The sequence below is a fragment of the Sprattus sprattus genome, assembly GCF_963457725.1.
Source record: "Sprattus sprattus genome assembly, chromosome: 14".
Classification (NCBI taxonomy): Eukaryota; Metazoa; Chordata; class Actinopteri; order Clupeiformes; family Clupeidae; genus Sprattus; species Sprattus sprattus.
The window spans coordinates 15,008,431-15,028,430 of record NC_137912.1 but is presented as its reverse complement, the minus strand read 5'-3'; the positions used below and the strand labels follow the sequence as shown (position 1 = coordinate 15,028,430).

Here is a 20,000-nt window from a genome sequence, read left to right as displayed (position 1 = left end):
TTTGATAACTAGTTAAAAAACTAAAATGTTCTGACATCCATAACACGTCCACAGACGGGCACAAACACATACACAAACAAATCCGCACACACACACTCTTCCACCCACATGTATTTTAATTACAAGACTCGGCTCCTGCTTCTCCATCCCTGCATTCATTATTTTAGATGTTGAGACTGTGTGTGTGCATGTGTTTGTGTGTGTGCCAATGTGTGTACAAGTGTGTGCGTATAAGTGTGTGTGTTTGTGTGTGAGTGTTAAATGTGTAGGGCCGAGAGAGGGAGCAGACAGCAGGGGGTCCGCTCTGGTCCTGGCCCGTGGGCGTGTGTGTGGGCCAGCCATATTTATTTTTTTGCCCCCTCCCTCTCTCTCTGTCTTTCTCACTCAATCTCTCTCTCTCTCTCTCTCTCTCTCTCTCTGCGTCTTTGTGTGCTGCGCCGAAAGAGAAGCTAAGCACATGACACGGCAGCCAGAGTTTAGATTGTAACCCACTAAATGGAATCTTAATGCCGGTTTTCAAAGCATTTTCCTCTCGGCTGGGGTTGCCTGGATGGCTCGCACAGATGGTGCAGTGCAGAGCACATTGGACCGAGCTGACACAGTGCCATCTAGTGGCTCCCTCAGCTCATCTCATTCTGGTATTAACTCGTAATAAGCCCTTTGTAAACATTATATTGAGACATTCATTTGCAATGGAAAGAAAAACAGCCATAAATTCATAAATTGTATTTATTTATTTATTTGTGTATACTGTCTTGTTTTTTTTTCTAGACAGCGGTATTGGCATAGCAGGAGGTCCGTCATTAAAAAGTTGCCTTTGCAGCATATTGGATTAAAGCAGAAGTGCTGTTGCATGCGGCATAAAGCCTGTTAAGTGTTCTGGTGCAGCAAATCTTTATTACATCCATGATTGGAGGGAGATGATTTTGCCCTTCTGATGCCACGCACACATCATAAATCCCAGACACCTTGGCCTTGCACCTAACATTTGCGTCATTATCAGAGGCCTGTTTGTAGTTTGAAAACAGCAACAGCAGTAACCTTCTTAAAATACTCTACTTACAAGTGCCACTATGCTTCAATTGTTTCAGAGGTGAACATATAATGATAACAAGAAATGTTCTCTGATGTTGTGAGAGACTTAATCGACACGTGGAGCCACTTACGAAGCGTCTAACTACTTAATGCCACAGAGTGCCTGGGAGTTCATGATTAATGAATCGGAGAAGAAAAACAATATATGCATAAGAATTTCTTCATGTATTTAACCTGAATGGTTTAATTGCTAAGAGTTTAATTGTTCATCTTGTGCAGACTGACGAATGGTGCCTGTTGTTTTGCTGTGACTTTTCTTCACAAGCGGGGAGGGCATGCACCAGGCCTTAGGCACTGACATCTGCTCTCTAATGACAACTAATTAGAATCTGTAGCGCAATCAACAACAGGCACAGTTAATAAACTGGGCCCTGTGTATGACTAGCGAGGTAGTGTGTGATTGAGGAAAGGCGCACACCACAGGGGAGGGGAGAGAGTTGTTCACTGAGAGTTCATTGCAGGTCTTCAGTATGCCTTTTGAAGCAACAATTTGCTGCCCTATGCCACTGTCAAACCCATCTTATCGGCCATTTTAGGCACTGATTAAAACAAGTAGTGTTTCCGCTAAGAGTGGAAATGAATTTTCAGGGAGACAAATTCTGCGTTCAATAGCACTTGTGCTAACGGGATAACTCGCATGAGTTTAAGATGTATCCAAATGCAGTCACGCATCGACCAGATAATGGACCAAATCCATCCATATTAGCATTGCGGCATAGACAGACACACACATACGCACACACGCACACGCACACGCACACACACATGCACTCGTACGAGAGCTTGTTTACTCCTGTCGTGGGCTATGAACATCACTCTTTATTCTGTTGCCCTCTGCGGATTCTTCCTCACCCATATGCCCCCCCCCCCCCACACACACACACACATATGTACCCCCGCCCCCCATCCCTCCGTCTCGTGTCAGTCTCATTAGCTGCCGGACAGCTGAAGATTGCCTCTCGATGAACAATTACGTCTGCCATTTGGTCCCGATCATGCCACTGTAATTCTGGTCTCCCCACATCCCCCCCAAGAAGGCGCTGGAACTCGTCTCTAATTATCTGCTGTAATCCCCTTATTAACAGCTGAGTTATGCAACCCCCCCTACTCTTCCCCACCAGCTCTCCATCTCGCACACTTGGGCGCCGGTGTTGTGTGACATTCAGACCCCCCGGACTGGTTGTGCATGTCACAGGTCCAGGTCCAGGTCCAGACACTGAATCTAGGTGGCATTAGGGTGATGTTGTGGTTTGCGTCCTGTAAGTAGGTTGGCTTCGCTCCATAATTAAATCTTTTCGGCGTTGATAGCCATTTACATTTAGTCATTTAGCATTTAGCCCATGCCCTGTGGCGACCATGACCACTTCTCCAGCGCCATCGTATGACATGCAGCGTCTTTTGGCTTTCATCTTCCCTTTCCTTTCTTTTTTCATTTAACATTTGTTTTTTAATTTTATTGACAATATTTCCACGTCATTGTCCAAGAAAATGCTATACGCCCAGGTTTCAGCAGTTTTATGACATCTTCCTGATAACAGTAACAATAGTGCTGCCAGCCGACAGGAAGATTTGTGTGAGAAGGTTGGATGATACCAGAGGAGTTGAAACGCTCCAGGACAACACATTAGCTTATTAACCAGACTGGCACGTCGCCTTCGCATAACCTGTGCTTCAGGCAGGCAGCCATCTGACATCCCTGCGCACATGTTTCATCAGCCATGGCTTTGGGCGTCAATTTTGTCATCTCAGCCGCACCAAAAAATGGCTGTCAGACGCCCATCTGGGTCTCTCAAGGCCTCACTTTTACCTCTGGTGTTTCCCATGTGAAACCAATCCAGAGAACAGGAGGGGCCTGCTTGCACCCCCTTTGCCCATCCCCACTCCACCTGTGCCCTAATCCTGAACCCATTCTCCATGCTCAAAGCTGCAGCTTGAGGCCCGGTGTTTCAAAGACTGGCCTGTCGGCACATCAGCCCTCAGCAGGATCTCCCGAGACACTCTTATTAACGCGCAAGACTGGACTTGACGAGACGTCCAACTCCGAAAGGGCGAAAGTTCTCGGCGCGTCTGATCAAAAGAACTACGGAGTAAGAGTTCTCTCTCTCTCGCTGTTACTACGAACAAAGCTCAAACTTTTCAGGACGCCGTCGTCTCAGAAGTCAGAAAACAAGTGGGAGAAGTGCTTCGGACTGTTGCATAGCAACAGATCGTCTGTGTGGTCAGACGGCAGTTGGTATTTGCCGGTCAGGCAGAGATGAGGAATGAGCATAGACCGTGTCACGTAGCATGGACTCACCAAAGTTTCCAACGACAACTAATTGTGGTTCTCAGCCGCTGTCCTACACAAATGGTTAGCCTGGTGCAGTTGGGTCTTCCATACGGGGAATCGTGCTCGTCCTGGATGCTGTCAGAGACGGCATTGCTTGCACATTAATCATATAGGAGTAGAAATGAGGCAGCGTGCCATTGGTGGCTTTCTATTTGTGTCTATGCGTGACGCATCCATAAACAAATCCCTCCTGTGTTGCCTGCTGTTGGCCATTATGTTCTGTAGACTCTTATAGCCATGAGAGGCATGCTGCCTTCACCACAACACAGGAAACACACACACACAGAATGGGATTCTGTAGCATGGCATCGCTATTTTTTCAGCCAGTGCACAAGCAGGTGAGGTGGATGTGTTTGACCATGACGTTACATCTTTTTTTTTCATTTGACATTTATTTTTATTCTGTAAGGAGTGACATAGTTCAGCATCCTAAAATGAGGATTTGTATTTGGTAGCTGTGTTATGCCATACTGTTTGAAGGGCAGTGCATGATTGGTCGAGCAGTTGAGGAAAGCTAAACTTTTTCATCTATCACACAGCACCGCTGAATCTTTTCTGCGAGATCACTGAGTTGAAAGGAGAGGGAGGACATTTGTGATTGCACTACAGAAGTACTCCTTAGAAACAGAGAAATGTCTAATATAATTCAGGAGAGAGGTGATCGATAGGAGATGGAAGACAAACCTGGACTGTGTGTGTGTGTGTGTGTGTGTGTGTGTGTGTGTGTGTCTGTGTGTGTGTTTGTGTGTGTGTGTGTGTGCGCACGCACATATGGAAAGCAGGAGGATAAGCTTGTGTTCCTCATCTTTTAAGTCCATCATCTAGTCATCTTGAGATGTGTTGCTATGGGTGTCGGTGAAGTCCCAGTGTAGCTCCCACATGTCTGGTGAAGTCAGTGCTCTTGCTTGTAACTAACAATTAGCTTTAACTTGTTATCAAATTGCTTATAAGACTCAGCATTTAGCGTGCCAACTTCATGTGTTGAGTGGCCTAAGATGCGAAGACTTGATCACAGGGCCCATCCAAGCAAAGGTCCTCATCAGGGACCCAAGGCTCTCAGCCAGATGGCAGTTTGTGCAAATAAAGCAGCTCCTTGCCCCTCTGCCCATTACTCCAGCATTAGTGCCATGTTCCGAACCGATCCATCTGTCCGCTCGCGGCCACTATCCATCACTCCCACGAGCGCTCGGGACAATAGCGCAAATAATGGGCCTTTCACCGTGGAGCACGCTCTTCGTGTCGTGCCCATGTCTACTGTCTCCATTCAGACGTGGCAATAAAAAAATGATCCTGATGCTAATGACTCGATGTTAGTGCATAATGAAAGTTGAGGACCATAGCTTTGCAGCACACAGGAGAAGGATTATGATGAATAAGCTACAGTGGTTGCATGGCATTATCGAGGCATCCGATGAGTACTCGACTGTGAGCGTACTTTGCATGCACACAGTTACCTTTTATACGTGTTAGCTTCTCTGTCTGGAATTGTTCCTCTTTTTAGATTAAATCTGACGTGCTCCCATAAACACTCGTACGCACAAACTCACTTATCACACTTACGCACTCTCATCACACGCACAGACACGCAAACTCACTTGCACGGCTCACTCCCCTCGGCCCGTGGTCGACAAATAGGATGGAAGCACTGCTGAGTTAAGCACTTTAGAGGCAAGGCTAAGGTGCAGCGCTAGCTGCGGGGTGATCAATCACCCTTCCCCTTCGCAAGTCTCCAGGCCCGGCTCTGCACTCCTCTGCTCCGTTTATATGCGATGGCCTGTCCCCTCTCCCAAAGTCACGTCCAGTCTCATCAGTCCACTGCCTTGTAATCGGCCTTGTCACAGGAATGTAACTCTACTCCACACAGTCACTTCTGGCACTTTTCCAAATCCATATTCAGTTATGGGTCATGTTTTTATTTATTTTTTTAAAGATGATCACAATTCGACACTGGGATAGACCTTCACAAATGCAGGGAAGAGTGCACATACACGAGAGTAACTTTTCAAGAACCTTCAAAATGTGCAGTGAATAAAGCCGAAGTGTTTGAAGCTGTTAACAGCCTCTAAAAGCACCATTACAAAAAACTATTGCTGGGAATGTTTATGAATATGTTAACTGACACTCTTCTGATTTGTTTTATAATGGAGTTGTAGCTAGCAGGTTTGCAGTGATGTATTGCACCTCAGAGTATAAAGACTGTTTGTTGTCAGTGCAGGTGTGGTTTGTTAATTGTTTGGATGATAATAAAAATTCACGAGTCATAGAGTACTTATAAAAAAGACTATATCATATAATGAGTCTGTTTCGGGTCTTGTTTTAAACTTCTCATCACTGTTGTAGTTCTCAAAACTGTTGTAGGATATTCTGTGAGTGCTTTTTCCAAAGTGGCTAATTGATTCAGATATTGATGTAGATTGAATATCTTTGTCTAGGAAAGGGTGAAAAATAATGATCTTCTTATCCACTAATCCACTTATTCACAGATGTTCCACTTAACATATTTTACATGTTCCATTCTTTCCAATGATCCACATCGACTGCTGGTGGTATAGTTAAAGAAGCAGTATCTCACGTGTGACATTGTTCTGCTTTTCTTCCCTGTCCAGGTTCATCCAGGAGGTGGAGCAGAACATGGGCCCTGGCCAGACCAAGCAGTGCCAGCTCCGCACCTTCCTCACCTACTACATCAACGACCTCTTCCTCAACCAGGTGCGCACGGAGATCAACAAGGAGATTGAGACCGTCACCAAGGTAGCCGACCCGCTCAAGATCCTGGCCAGCGCCGACACCATGAAGCTTCTGGGCGTCCAGCGGCCGGTGCTGCAGGTACCACACACGTCTCTCCTTTTCCTTACGGTTCTATTATCTCCTTTCTGTCGCTCTGGCTTCCTTATATCATCGTATTCGTTAAATATTCACGGAGCCCCACGTTTTGGAAAGAAATTGGTTTCATAGGTGGGCGCTCAAATGTCTTGATGGCCGTGACTTGTTTTAAACTGGATCAGCTTTGAGGATGATTTTTTTTCTTCTCGTCTCTCCCTGAGGGTTCTCCCTCACACCTCTCACTAACACACTGTGAGTGATAATAACGGCCACCCTCCCACATATCTCACTGCATCATAATTGGAGGCGAAATTGTGTTTGATCTCCCCTGACCCCCGCACGTCAGCACTTAAAGTGGCAGTTGTGTAACACGGCCCATCAACCCTCCCCCTCTCAGGCAGCTGTCGAATGTCCTGTCCAAGTCCTCCCACCCCCACCCCCCACCCCCCCAGCTTCCTGCTATACAGGAAGTAGCCTTATCTCTGCCACACAACTCCTCCGTAGCACACATCTTTCAAGTCACAGTGCCCAATGTTATTTCCGCCTGCAGACGGTTTTAAAGCGTGGTTACATAAAGTTAAAGTTATATATAAGTATGTCGCATTGTAGCATTCATCTAAGTGACCAAAAGACCCTCTCTACCTCTTCCACGCATCCACCGTTTTTTTTACATTTCTCAGAATGTACACTCCTGAAGGCAGCGTTGAACTTTTGATTGGATGCGTTTGCGCCCACACCAGTGCATTCTTGTGGTGAATGTGCACTTAGACTTTGCCAGGGTCAATGATTTCATTAAGGCAGTGCATCGTGGAAGGCTGGACAGCCATCTCACCAAGCAATTGCCTGGTCTACAGGGGCCTCGCTCTTTGCCATTGGATTGAAGAGCTGGAGGAAGTGGCCTTAAGGGGTTGAAAGCTGGGGGTGGGGGATGAGGCGACCTTTTCTTTCAGTGCAGAAACCTGTCATCTGAAGGGTGGCCTTTTATCTGAGCACTTAGAGTTTGTACCTGCTTATAAATGTGTGTGTGTGACTGGTTTGTGTGTATATATGAGTGTGTGTGATGTTTGAATGTGGCATTCATGTTTGCTTGCGAGTATTTGATAAGGCCTTTCAACAGAGAACAGTGGCAGTTCATTACTGAAGGGATGCCACCTACAGCTCACCACCGTTTGTTTACGATTATGACTTCTCCTTAACGAGGACTGCGGCATCTTGCTAATTAGCCTGCTGAGCTAATGAGTGACTCTCCGGTTAGCAGGAGCTTCATAAAGATGCATCTTTGTTTGGGCTTTTTGTTGTCTTCTCCTCTCTTAATTACCCCAATCAAAAGAGGCCTGCGCTGCCCTCCCGCTGTGTGCGTGTCACCACTCGAGCCTGGTCTCTCTGCTTTGTGTCACTTTTGTCTCATCTGCTTCCCCGTATACTTATTCTCTCACTCTCGCATCTTTATATGTCATCTGTCAATGTCTAACGGTCCCCTCATCTATGAATCTCCGTCTGTTTGGTGGGCAGCCTGTCGACTGGTCTATTTTCACTGTCTGTCTTGTTGTCAGCCTGCACGACCTAAGGCCCAAATAGATGTGACATACAGTGCATAACAGGATTGGGGGAGGAGAACATCCCCTCATGTCATGATGTCACACCATGATGCATAAACCCACAGGGTGAGAATGAAGGCTGAGGTCTGTTTAGAAAGTCTAAAAAACAAACATGGCCTCACCTGTGTCTCACTCGATATGACATGCACACACATCTCAGAACCGTGAAACACTGGGTGCCTGAGTTACACGCAACATTTTAAGCAAATAAATCCACAGGTATCATCAGATGTCAAATCTGGCTCAGTGTGCTCCTCATGTTAGTGCGTTCTGATGATCAGTGTGGGTTAACTGCCATGGTATTAGAATGCATGGAAAAGCTGCAGCCACTGCAGGTCAAGTCAAATGTATTTATAAAGCACATTTAAAAAATCTCACGCTGACCAAAGTGCTGTACAATTAAATCACAATAAAATATGTTACGTGGTGGGTACAGAACTGTTAAAGGTGGTGTACCTATTGAACTCATATGTGACTGAACTCAGTCGTGTGGCATACTGCTGTGGCAATGGGTACACATGACCACAATGTTTAGGACTGTTGCATGTGTTTGAAGTTTAGTGGTGAACTTAATCTGCACCACCCTGTTTGATATCCGCTTTTTTCCCGCCGCTTCCATTGCACCTCACAAAGATGCATCCTTCGTGCAAATCACTGCTTCAGAGACTCAAGCGGCGGACTCGCTTCTCTGGCAGCTGTGCAGGTGACGAAACTTTTTTCCCCGACTTCTTTGTCTGGCAGACTCGGCTAAGTGGAGTTAGACGACAGTCGGTAGCAGCAAACGGCAGCGGTGACGAGCGGCGTGTCCTGCGTGCCCACATCTGCCAGTCCGCACCTGTGGAGCGGCACGGCGGCGCGGCACCTCGACCCCTCCGCTCACTCTGTTTGGGCTCAGCTCATTAGACAGATACGTGTAATTAAAGCAGCACTCGCTCTCGTTAGCATATAATCACCTATGCCAGGCCAGCTGCCTGAGAGGAACCACCAAGCCCTCCCAGTGAGTGTGCTTGGTGTGTGTGGTTTTTGTCATTGTTTGTGTGTGTGTGTGTGTGTGTGTGTGTGTGTGTGTGTGTGTGTGTGTGTGTGTGTGTGTGTGTGTCTGTGTGTGTGTGTGTGTGTGTGTCTGTGTGTGTGTGTGTCTGTGTGTCTGTGTGTGTGTAGGAGGGATAAAGAAAGAGAAAATGAAAGGAGTGGGTGGTGTGATGATTTGTGTACGCGGCAGTGACTGAGAGGGGAATGTGAATGTGAGAGACACAGAGAAAGGGAGAAAGAACTTAGTGGGTGGGATATGTGTTTGGCTCCAGGGGAGAAACAGTTTGTGTGTGTGTTTTTGAGAGTGTGTCTGTGTGTGTGTGTGCGTGTCTGTCTGTCTCCTTTGCACATCTTCGTGCCCTTCCTCTGGTGTCTCCAGCCTCTCCTGCCACAGTGTGTGCTGATTTCTCCCCTAGCAGACAGTGGCCCTGCCTGATGTTGTATGGGGGGGGTGCTGCGGAGAGATAACAGGATAATCTCGACTGACGGCACCACTGCAGCCTGTGTCACTTCACCAGGCCAGTGTCCCTAACCACCAGCGACAGCGCTACACACAGAAACACCTTGCTCTGCAAAAACGCCTGTAACTTTACCCTTTGAATGGCAAGGCTATTACCAGCTGGAATTGCCCAGCGAGTGCCGTTCAGGTGTTACCGGCACCTCTTCCACTTTACCATCACGGATAGAGGACTGTTCTGTGTCACCATGGTTGAGCGATTTCTGCTGGCTGACCAAGATGGTGAAAATGTTGGGGAGGTTGAGTGCAAGTTTAAATGTAGAAATTCAATCAGGTCTAATGGAGGCCTTCTGTCGGTAGCAGGTTATAGTCGCCTTCAGGAAAGGAACCAGATAGACTAGGACTACAAAAATTTACTGAAAATGCACTTGTGGTTTCACAAAATTACATTCTGGACACAATGACTTATTAATCTACCTGGGCAACCTGCCCAGATGATCTCTGCAAAACCTGGTATTTATGGAACCCATGTGTGTGAAGACCTTAGAGGGGGCGTGATAATGACAGGCGAAGGCTTCTAATGGCTTAGGTGGTTAGAGGGGTTTTAATGGTTTCTAATGGCTTCTGGCCTCTTAGGAGGCCACAACATAGACGGTTCTCGATGCTACATAATGGGGTCTGAATGCACCATGATCACCACGTCCTGTCTCAGCTGTCGGGGTCGCTCGAGGCAGCATGAGTCTCCGTGAAGGAGCTGAAGGTGGTGCAGGTGGTGGTGGTGATGTCATACCTGACTGAGCAGAGAGGTCCGGTGTAGCTGATGCTGATGCTGATGCTGATGCTGATGCTGCTTGCAGTCTGGCCAAATGGAGCTGTGAAATGGTGCATGTGAAGCACGGTATTTCCTGTGGTAAGGGTAATAATGAGCTGTTTGGGTAAGTGAATGTGCGTTTGTGTGCACACAGGTGTGTTTGAGAGTGTACTTTTTTTCTGTCTCATTTCAAATGTTGTTGTCAGTAAGAAAGACTTGAGGGGATGTACATAAAACAAAATATTACCTCACCCAATTGCCGTGATTCCACTGTCAGGCCAGTACGAGCTAGGGCTATCTTCAGTCTAACTGGGGCTAATGGCCTGGGCTCTCAAGCGTGGGATAAAAAAAACCTTTGCATTTTTACCATCGGGGCCGATAGCTCCACGGTTTTGCCCTAAACCCGCCCATAACATGCCGCTTTGCGGTAAACATCACCCATTTAACATGCGAGTGGGAAGTTCAAGTTCAGATATCATGCCCTGGCAGTTGTGCAAATTGAAATTTCTCCGATTTAATGCCACTGTATGTTCGATTTCATTAATAATTCATTGATCAAGAGAAAATAGGAATGTAAAGTGTTAAGGTTATTTATAACATGGCTTTGATAGCATTGCCTGTGCTAACATATAATTCTTCCTTGCAATAGATTAGCTTTAATGGTCATCCAATCTTATCCAATACAATTAGATGGTAATTAAACATCCATAGCCTACATATTTTGTTTATTTGAGTTAATAAATATTAAGATGAGCTCCAATGATTCTCAGTTTTTTAATTATCTGTTAAGGTTACTTGGTAGCATGTAGGTTATTTGATATTGACTAGTTCACTTCTTTTGGCGCTGAACTTCTCTTACCTGACTCCGCTAACCCCACCTTTCACCTTGACACACCTCAAGCCCCAGTAAGCCCCGCTTGGTCCAAGGGTAAACGTCAGGCCAAAATCCCCTGACCACAAGCCCTGAGGAAGCCTTGGAAGTAGAGACACAGAGTTTATTAACAGACACCCGTGTTCACACACACACACACACACAAATACACACACACAAACACACACACACACACACACACACACACACACACACACACACACACACACACACACACACACACACACACACACACACACACACACACACACTCACACTATGTCACACTACCTTGGGTTGCTCACCTCCTCTCTTTTGGTCGAGTGGGAAAGAGAGATAGACATTTGTGGTGAAACTGGGAGGAGAAATTTCAGCTACTTCAGTGGACCCCACCACTACGAGGCAGCGCTGTCACAAGCAGTTACCCACACACACACACACACACACACACACACACACCTGCACACACATTATTCACACAAACACAAGGTATTCACAGTGCGGCGTCCCTTCTCAGCGGCCGTGTGTTAATTAGCATGTGCTCTGGAGGAGAGCCCTGCCAGCCCCGCAGACAGGAATATTAAGGTGGTGAGGATCAGAGGCTGCCCACTGCACTCCAGCCAGACCACTGCAGGCACCGCCCTAATTGATTCTCCCCACATTTCTTCATCAGAGAGAGAGGTAGAGAGAGGTAGAGAGAGAGCGAGAGAGAGCGAGAGGTAGCGAGAGAGAGAGAGAGAAAAAGAGCGAGAGAGAAATGGAGGGAGAGAAAGAAACAGAAGCTCTGTCATTTCAGTTGCATCACTCTTCTTCACCTCACTTAAGCTGGCATGCAGAATGGGCCGGCTCTGGGGTTTTGGCACTGACACAGCAGTTGTGCCTTTCGATACTGAAAACATGACACTGTTTACTTCTTAGAAAATCCCTTCCGCATTGTTTTTTGTAAATGCTTCGAGGCAGAGATAAAGAGGCTCTGGCTATATGGCTATAGGTGAAATGTCAAGGTGGCTGCATGGATAACACACAGACCTATCAGTGTGGAGACCCATAGAGGTCATTATTATTATAATATTAATATTAATATTAATAACTAGTACCGCCTCTATCTGAAAAGCCTCTGCACAGCCCATCTCTCTCTTTCTCTCTCTCGCTCTGATAAGACTGTGTGGCTGACAGCAGTCCAGTGTCTTTACGCAGCAACAGTGATGCGGTAACCATCTGCGATAGCCGCATGTGCTCCATCCCTCCTGCTGGCCATCTCTCTCTCTCTCTCTCTCTCTCTTGCTTTCTTTCTGTCTCTTCTCTCTCTCTCTCTCTCCTCCCCCTCCACCTCCTTGGCCATGCAATCGCCGGAGTGTGGCGACTCCCGCAGCCAGCCGGCAGAGAGACGCTGGCGTGATGCTATCTGCTGCGCCTCTCCACGCACTGATTGATTCATTTAATTAGAAACGCATCCGGGAGGGGGGTCACCCCACTGGCCGGTCGGAGATTGGCTCCATAAATCTTCTGCCCCCCCCCTCCCTATACACTTACACCTTATGCCCTCAACCCCCAACAGCCCACTGGATCCCGTAACCCCCCTGTTGGTAACCCTCCTGCTAGGGATGCTGGTGTTCGGACTTTGTCTTCCATAAGACCATTCTCAACCCCCCCCCCCACCCCCTCCTCCCCTTCCCATCCTTCAACCCCTACCAGTACAGCTGTGCACTCCTACCCCCATTCCACTGAGCCAAGAGATATCGTTGCACAGTGTAAGATAATATTGCACAAGAGCTGAAGCGGTTTTAGATAGTGTTGGGATATGGGGAGACATTGACGAGGCATTGGGAAACATAATTGTGATTTAGAGTTGCATTGTTATGGCTCCGGGAGACATCGTTGAATTATTAGGAGACAATGTGGCATTAGGAGATTTTATTAAGGCAAGGGACAGCAGTGTTGTGGCTGTAGGAGTCTTTGGGGTATTGGGAGATCCACAGTTGAGGTTTCAAATCACCTGGAGAATCATTAAATCACTCTTTGTTCCATTCATCCTCATCTCCGGTAGCCGGTAGCAGATATGCCTCTGCTGTCAAATGGCTGTTAATGAAGCTGACCTTTTTAATCTTTTAAACACACACATACATACACACACATTCGTAATCACAAAGATGCACACAGACTGGTATAATTACAAGGAAGTAGACCTTCCTACACATACACACACATTCAGACATACACACACATTCAGATATACACACACATTCAGACATACACATAGCTAATCAGTCTAATGAATGTGACCTTTGTGTTTGTGGGTGGGTGTGCTGTGTGTCTGATTGGCTTCCTCCTGAAGCAGCTGCACACACAGACACGCACACGCACACGCACACGCACACGCACACGCACACGCACACGCACACGCACACGCACACACACACACACACACACCCACCACCCCCCCCCCCCCCCCTCTCAGCTGTTTATTAAAGGCTTCTCTTCACCACATAAACAATAACTACCAATCACTGAACAATGTGGAGTCTGATGGGGCTAGCGGGGTTTCTTTGGCCATCTTTCCCAAAACACTGAATCAAAAACCCAGGTAGACACCCCCTACAGAACCACATATGGGCACACTCACATACACACTCATACACACGCACACGCGCACACACATACACACGTACACATACGCATACACACACACACGCACACACACAGGCACACACACGCACACACACACACACACGCACACGCACACAAACACACACGCACACGCACACATACACACGCATACACACGTATACACACACACACACACAGGCACACGCACGCACGCACGCACGCACGCACGCACGCACGCACACACACACGCACACACATACACACACATACACACACACACACACACCAGAGCCATTCCCCCTGCCATCCTGGTTATCTGCCCCTGCACACACAGCCCCGTCCTCGGGCTCGCGCAGCACCTCCCAGGCCCAGGTGGGCTCCAAGACGAGCGGGTGCGCCTGGGTAATCTGACATCGCTTTGGAGCACAAAGCCCAGATTGGCCCGGGGTTGCTTTCTTGGTTTGGGGTGTCAACACAGGAGTGTCAGAACAGGAAACAGAAACGGTAATCTCTGCCTGTGGGAGACCTATGCTACACCAATGATGAGGGGTGGGTGGGGGGGTGAAATGTCATCCCAACTGAGCTGGCAGTTCTGAGGAAATATGACTGTTTCAAAAATAGGAGAGGAAAAAAGTATTATGAGGAAAATGCAACTCTGGCATCAGACCCATTATGAATTTCTTGCTGCGATAGTCTTGGGTAAAAATTGCAGTATTATTCTTCTTTTATTCATTGTTCTTTTATCCTGGGGTATTTGGATTCATCCCTTGAAAATAACATCTAATGTGTGTGTGTGTGTGTGTGTGTGTGTGTGTGTGTGTGTGTGTGTGTGTGTGTGTGTGTGTGTGTGTGTGTGTGTGTGTGTGTGTGGTGTGTGTGGTGTGTGTGTGTGTGTGTGTGTGTGGTGTGTGTGTGGGTGCGTGTGTGCGTGTATGTTGTTTGTGTGTGTGTGTGTGTGTGTGTGTGTAAGTGGTGTGTGTGTGGTGTGTGTGTGTGGTGTGTGTGTGTGGAGTGTGTGTGTGGGGTGTGTGTGTGTGCGTGTATGTTGTTTGTGTGTGTGTCACGGTGTGCGCCTCCACACTAGTAGTATTATGGTAATGTGTATATCATTGCCTTCTGTGGAGGCTGTTTGTTCCTCTTCCTGCTCCATTAGCCCCATATGGAACTCTTTTAGGAAGAAGCGAGAGACAAGAGAGAGATAACAGAGAAGAGGGAGGAAAGGGAGTGAGGCAAAGCGAGGGGGGGGTGGGTTGATGGATGGGTGGGTAAGGGATGGGTGGGTGGATGGATGGATGGATGGATGGGTGGGTAAGGGTTGGGGGGGTGTCGCCCCTTGGAGCAACAGTCTCAATGTGTCTGCTCTCCTGAAAACAGCACATTGCATGCCTCAAGCACTGCTTCAGGGGGCCCCTCAGTGAGGTGAGCTACACACACACACACACACACACACACACACACACACACACACACTAATTATAATGTTCATTTCGGAGACCCCCTGTAGAGTATGTGATGATTAGGAGGTACACACCCATCCGCTTGGCAGCGGGGGTGTGGGAGTTTTGGGGAGGGGCTGGTTGGACACAACACAATGCAAGCATGATTTGTTAATTAGTGTCAACAACACACATATGCACACCAAAATCACTGTGACACACACACACGAATAACTCACTCTAAGACGGGCCCATCTGTTAAGAGTAAAGCTAAGTGACACGGGCCTAAAAACTCAGCTGAGCTCAAATAACATGTCAGCATTGTCAGACACCTCACACCTTAGCATTCACACCTCTTACACAGGTTAGCTGTGCTGCCGGTGAACAGAAATACAAAATGTAGTCCCTCAGGGTTTTAGGACATCCCAATGCATGTTGGGTAATCATCTTCCATTCTGTGCGAGCTGAGTGAATGTACTGAAGGAAGTTGTCTGGCTGGAATTCAATTTTTCTCCATTCCAGTTGCATCGACAGTCTGTTTGGCTTCATGCTTAATCTGGTCCTGGAAGGATTTGCATGCAGAAGCATTGTGTGTGCGTATGCATATTTGCGTGTGTGTGTATACATGTGTGTGTGTGTGTGTGTGTGTGTGTGTGTGTGTGTGTGTATGTGTGTGTGTGTTTGTGTTTGTGTATGTATGTTTGGATAAGTGTAAGTTTGAGTGTGTGCTTGTATGAGTGTAAGTGGGTGCACATGTGCGTGTCTGTTTGTGGTTGAGTGGGTGTGTGGCTTTATTGATGTGCATGTGTGCACGGTTTTTGTTTTCATGGAGAGACATGGTGATTGCACACATTAATGCCTTACATACAAGCCATGCACACGTTCTCCCTGTAGCTATGTTAATGCTATTCAGTGGATGAGTGGTTTCTATTGTAGGGATTATATCAGTTTGTGAAGAGAAGAGAGGGAGAATGAGTGTGATGTCTTTCTCTCTGAACTTCTCATGTCCACTTCAGCTTTCCAGGCAGTTTATAATGGCCAAGCCTTTCTGCTAGTGAGATTGCACTTTCAAGGATTTTTGTTGGAGAAGGACTTTGTCTCCACACATTTAGTACACGAGACAAGCCATTAGGTGATTTCTCACTGCTAGAACTTCAGAAAAACGTATGTACTTTTTCAGTGCAACTAAAGTCTGTTTTGGCTGCAGAAACATTTATCTTTTTATACCGGCTGCCAACTATGTTATTCCCCATAGCCCAGAACCTAATGACCACAAGTGAGTACTGATATAAAGTTTAGACAAGATGAGACTATGTTTTCTGCTATTTTTGACTCTCTTGATGAGATGAGATTATTTTGTTAAACAATTCTGGGAGCTTTCTGTAGTGTACTGCCATTGCCATAGGTTGGTTTCTCATAGACACTTTGACACAGCTCTTTCATGCCTCTTTAATATTTAGATATATTACTAAAATATGTAGCTTACGTAGCCTCCCATTCTGTACTTTCATTTATGATTTATACTCTGCTTTAGATTAATGTTGCCAATTATTCCCTGAGACTTTTGCATTTCTGTTGAAGACGGGATGCATATTCTGGAAAAATAAAAGACCTCTTGCTGGGATTCACATTATAGCAGATAAATGGGACACGCTGTCAGTGTCCCTGTGGTGGGGCTAATGCTTCTAGTGCCTTTGTGTAGCTCAGGGAGAGACTCCAGAAGTTTTGGGGTGGGGTGGGGGGGGGTCACACTGACATTGATGAATGGACTGTCAGCTGCAGGACTACTCACACAGAACTGTCCTGTACCCAGGAGAGGTCTCTGCACGTGTGTGTGTGTGTAACGGCTCGTCACACGCGTCAGTAGGCCGGTACATACCCAGTGAGTGGAGCTGCAGAACGGGGAGGGTTAAACGCTCTGCCCCAGTCAACCTGCCGCTGCCAGGGTCGGGCCCCCAGATTAATGGCGAGAGCCCATGACCCGTTTCAGGGGCCACAGGGTGACTCCTACCTCTCAAACCCCCCCCAACCCAACACCTTGGTCCCGTTCCGGACCATCTGCAGGGCCGGTGGCCAGCACATCCATCTCCCCTCAGCTAGGGAGGGGGAAGCTACAGGGGCAAGGGCGACTCTTCCTTGTCACGGTCACTATAGGGACATTAGCTTTAGCATGTAGCAGAGAGGTTGAAACCGGTACTGATACTGTACTGATGTCTGCTGGTAGAGATGTGGTAAATACAGTTGAAGTAATGATTAAAGGGATATGCCATCATATCTCTATGACAGTCCTTCCTCCAATCATCCCCAGTCCAGTCTTCACTGTGTGGTTACATAGAGGCATTCACTGCCAGGTCAGACTTCTCTCAAACAGAGCCTCTCCCCGTTCCCTTCTTTCAATTCCTTTAGCTCAAACTGTTCCTATAGGACCTGATAACTCGCCATTCCTGTGCGATCACTCGAGTTTCTATGACAACTCGGTGTGCGCGGCAGCCGCACATCTGTGTGGCGCGTGTTAGCGCTGGAGAGGCGCCGCTGAGCCAAATACTGCTGCTGCTTAGCACTCACTCGTCGTTAGCTCCCGCAGGAACTCTGTTATCCCATCACCACCACCACCACCACCAAAGCATTCAGCCAATTTCTCCTCCGTTCATCGGCTGATAAACCTTCCCCTGCAGTCATTAGCCAAAACTGCCTTGGGCTAACTGAAAAGGACTGGTATCCAGCGGTCATGCCTTTTGAAGAAGCAGCCGCTGGTGCAAAATAGGGGAAGGTAGATTTTGAAAGCTGTACGCGCTGATTGAAATGGACCTGTGGTGCTTCAGCGTGACGCCGTGCGGCTTCACGCGCAGTGTGTGCAACGCGCAGGTTCTGAAAGGTTTCGGAACAACATCTGTCTTCAGGCGCGAGAATATGTCAGGTGGGCATTTTGGTGCGGTCCAAACATGATGGGCTTAGCAAGATGGAAGGATCCTCGTTTCTCCAGGACAAATGGACCCCTGCTGTTCTCCCCTCCCTCCCTCCCTCACTCCTCTCTCAATCTGTGGTCTGATTACTTTTTAATGATTTCTGGAGGTAAGACGAATGGCCGCGTTAAATGAGCAGAATTAGACAGGGAGAGGGCTGCACCAGGGTATTTGTTACTTGAATAATGAAGCTCACAGCCTTTGTTTACTTTGAGATATCGAGCTCCGGTGGCATTGGGAGGGAGATTGAGATGGCAGGAGAGAGAGAGAAAAAAATGACTCCGAGATTGCGATCCAAAGACAAAAAAGGATTTCAGAAATAAGCCAGACAGAGAATTGATGTGGAGAACTGATGAGGAGGAGGTGTTTTACATCTGAGTTTGGCTGCCAGTCGACTTTAAGTGAGTCATTTAGTTGTCGATATATCAGCAGCTTGCTGAAGTTACGGCCTCCGTGTCTCCATAAATGCCAGCGTTCTGGCACAGTTCTGAGAGTAAGTAAACACACACACACACACACACACACACAAAAGCCCACACATGGACATGCACGAAAGCTTGTGATGGAGATGTTTCCAGCATGCAGCTGATTTTTGGTTTGAGCATCAGCCACCCCATATCATTTACCTATACTGACACACACACACACACACACACACACACACACACACACACCACCCTCACTTTCTTGCCCCCCCAGGCTTGTCTTGGCACGGATCTGTGTATTCTGGTAGGCGGTAGGTAGTGGGGGTTGTTGTGTACAGGGCACCCCTAGAGGAGTATCTTGGCAGCCAGCTCTATGCAGCCCCTCCCCCCACCCCTACCCCCACCGCAGCCAGCAGACTGGGCATCGGCATGGATCATTACACACCGCAAGCTTCGGGGAGCTCGACAGAGGGAGGCAGCGGGAGCACGGGGCGCCTTGGGAAATCCATTGATATGTATATTAACAGATTGCGGATCAAGTGCGCGAAAGGGGACGCTAATGATTGCACTGCCCAGCCCAGGTCAACACTGCCCCCTGCTGGCGGGAGTGCGGGACTGCAGCCAGCCCACAGGCACCTCCGAGTGGGCCTGGTGCAGTGCCGTGCCAGAACTGAAGGCATCTTCCCCACTGTTGAAAGGAGTCCAAGGCTAACGGCCACCGCGCCTGCCAGAGCTGTGTTCACGCTTCGCCTGGTGTCCACAGGCTACTGCTTGGCACTGCCTTTCTTGCTAATGCTAATTGTCCAGTCACAGCTGGGAATTGCCTCTGATATTCTCCCTGCCAATGCTACGCTCATGCTATGCTTATTGTCTTTTGGAGTCTTTTTCAAATTTGCTCTTGCATTAAATGTACTGAAGTCCTTTCACAATAACTCTGACTGTTTGGATGTACCAGAGGGATTTCTTAACTCTTGGGTTATTACCAGCCTATGGTATGTCTGCTGAAAGCACAAGCCTGTTCAAACCATTTCCAAGCATGCACTCAGCTGCTGGAGTTCCCTAAACTCAGCAGACATGCCTCAAGCTGAAGTGATTGACAAATTCTGGGTCTAGCCTGCAACGCAGGAGCCATTTTGCTAAACGCTGTCGCCTCTATGAAGTGCACTGGGGAGTCGGACCCACAGTTACCAAACCACTGTCTATTAGCCACTCAAGCATGTCTAATCTTCAATGACTGCCATCCCCAGGTTTGCTCTCCCCTCCACACACACACACACACACACACACACACACACACACACACACACACACACAAACACACACACACAAACACACACACACAAACACACACACACACACACACACACACACACACACACACACACAAACACTCACACACACACACACACACCCACACACACACACACACACACAGTCAAATCGAGCTGTCACTGCTCTCATTCCATGCTGCGTGGCGGCGGCGTCGCATCAGTGACAGGTCACCAACAGGAGACGTCAGTGGCGGTGGCGCTGACGGAAGGAAAGTGTAGCAG

At 47.8% G+C, this 20,000-nt stretch overlaps 1 protein-coding gene across 1 annotated transcript in view; it reads left to right on the top strand.

Annotated features, from left to right (window-relative positions):
• The window catches only part of exoc4 (exocyst complex component 4), a 116,625-nt gene that overhangs the window by 69,162 nt on the left and 27,463 nt on the right, over positions 1-20,000 (top strand). Inside the window, 1 exon segment of the mRNA XM_080851124.1 lies at positions 6,031-6,250. Within this exon segment, the coding sequence (XP_080707250.1) occupies positions 6,031-6,250 (220 nt within the window).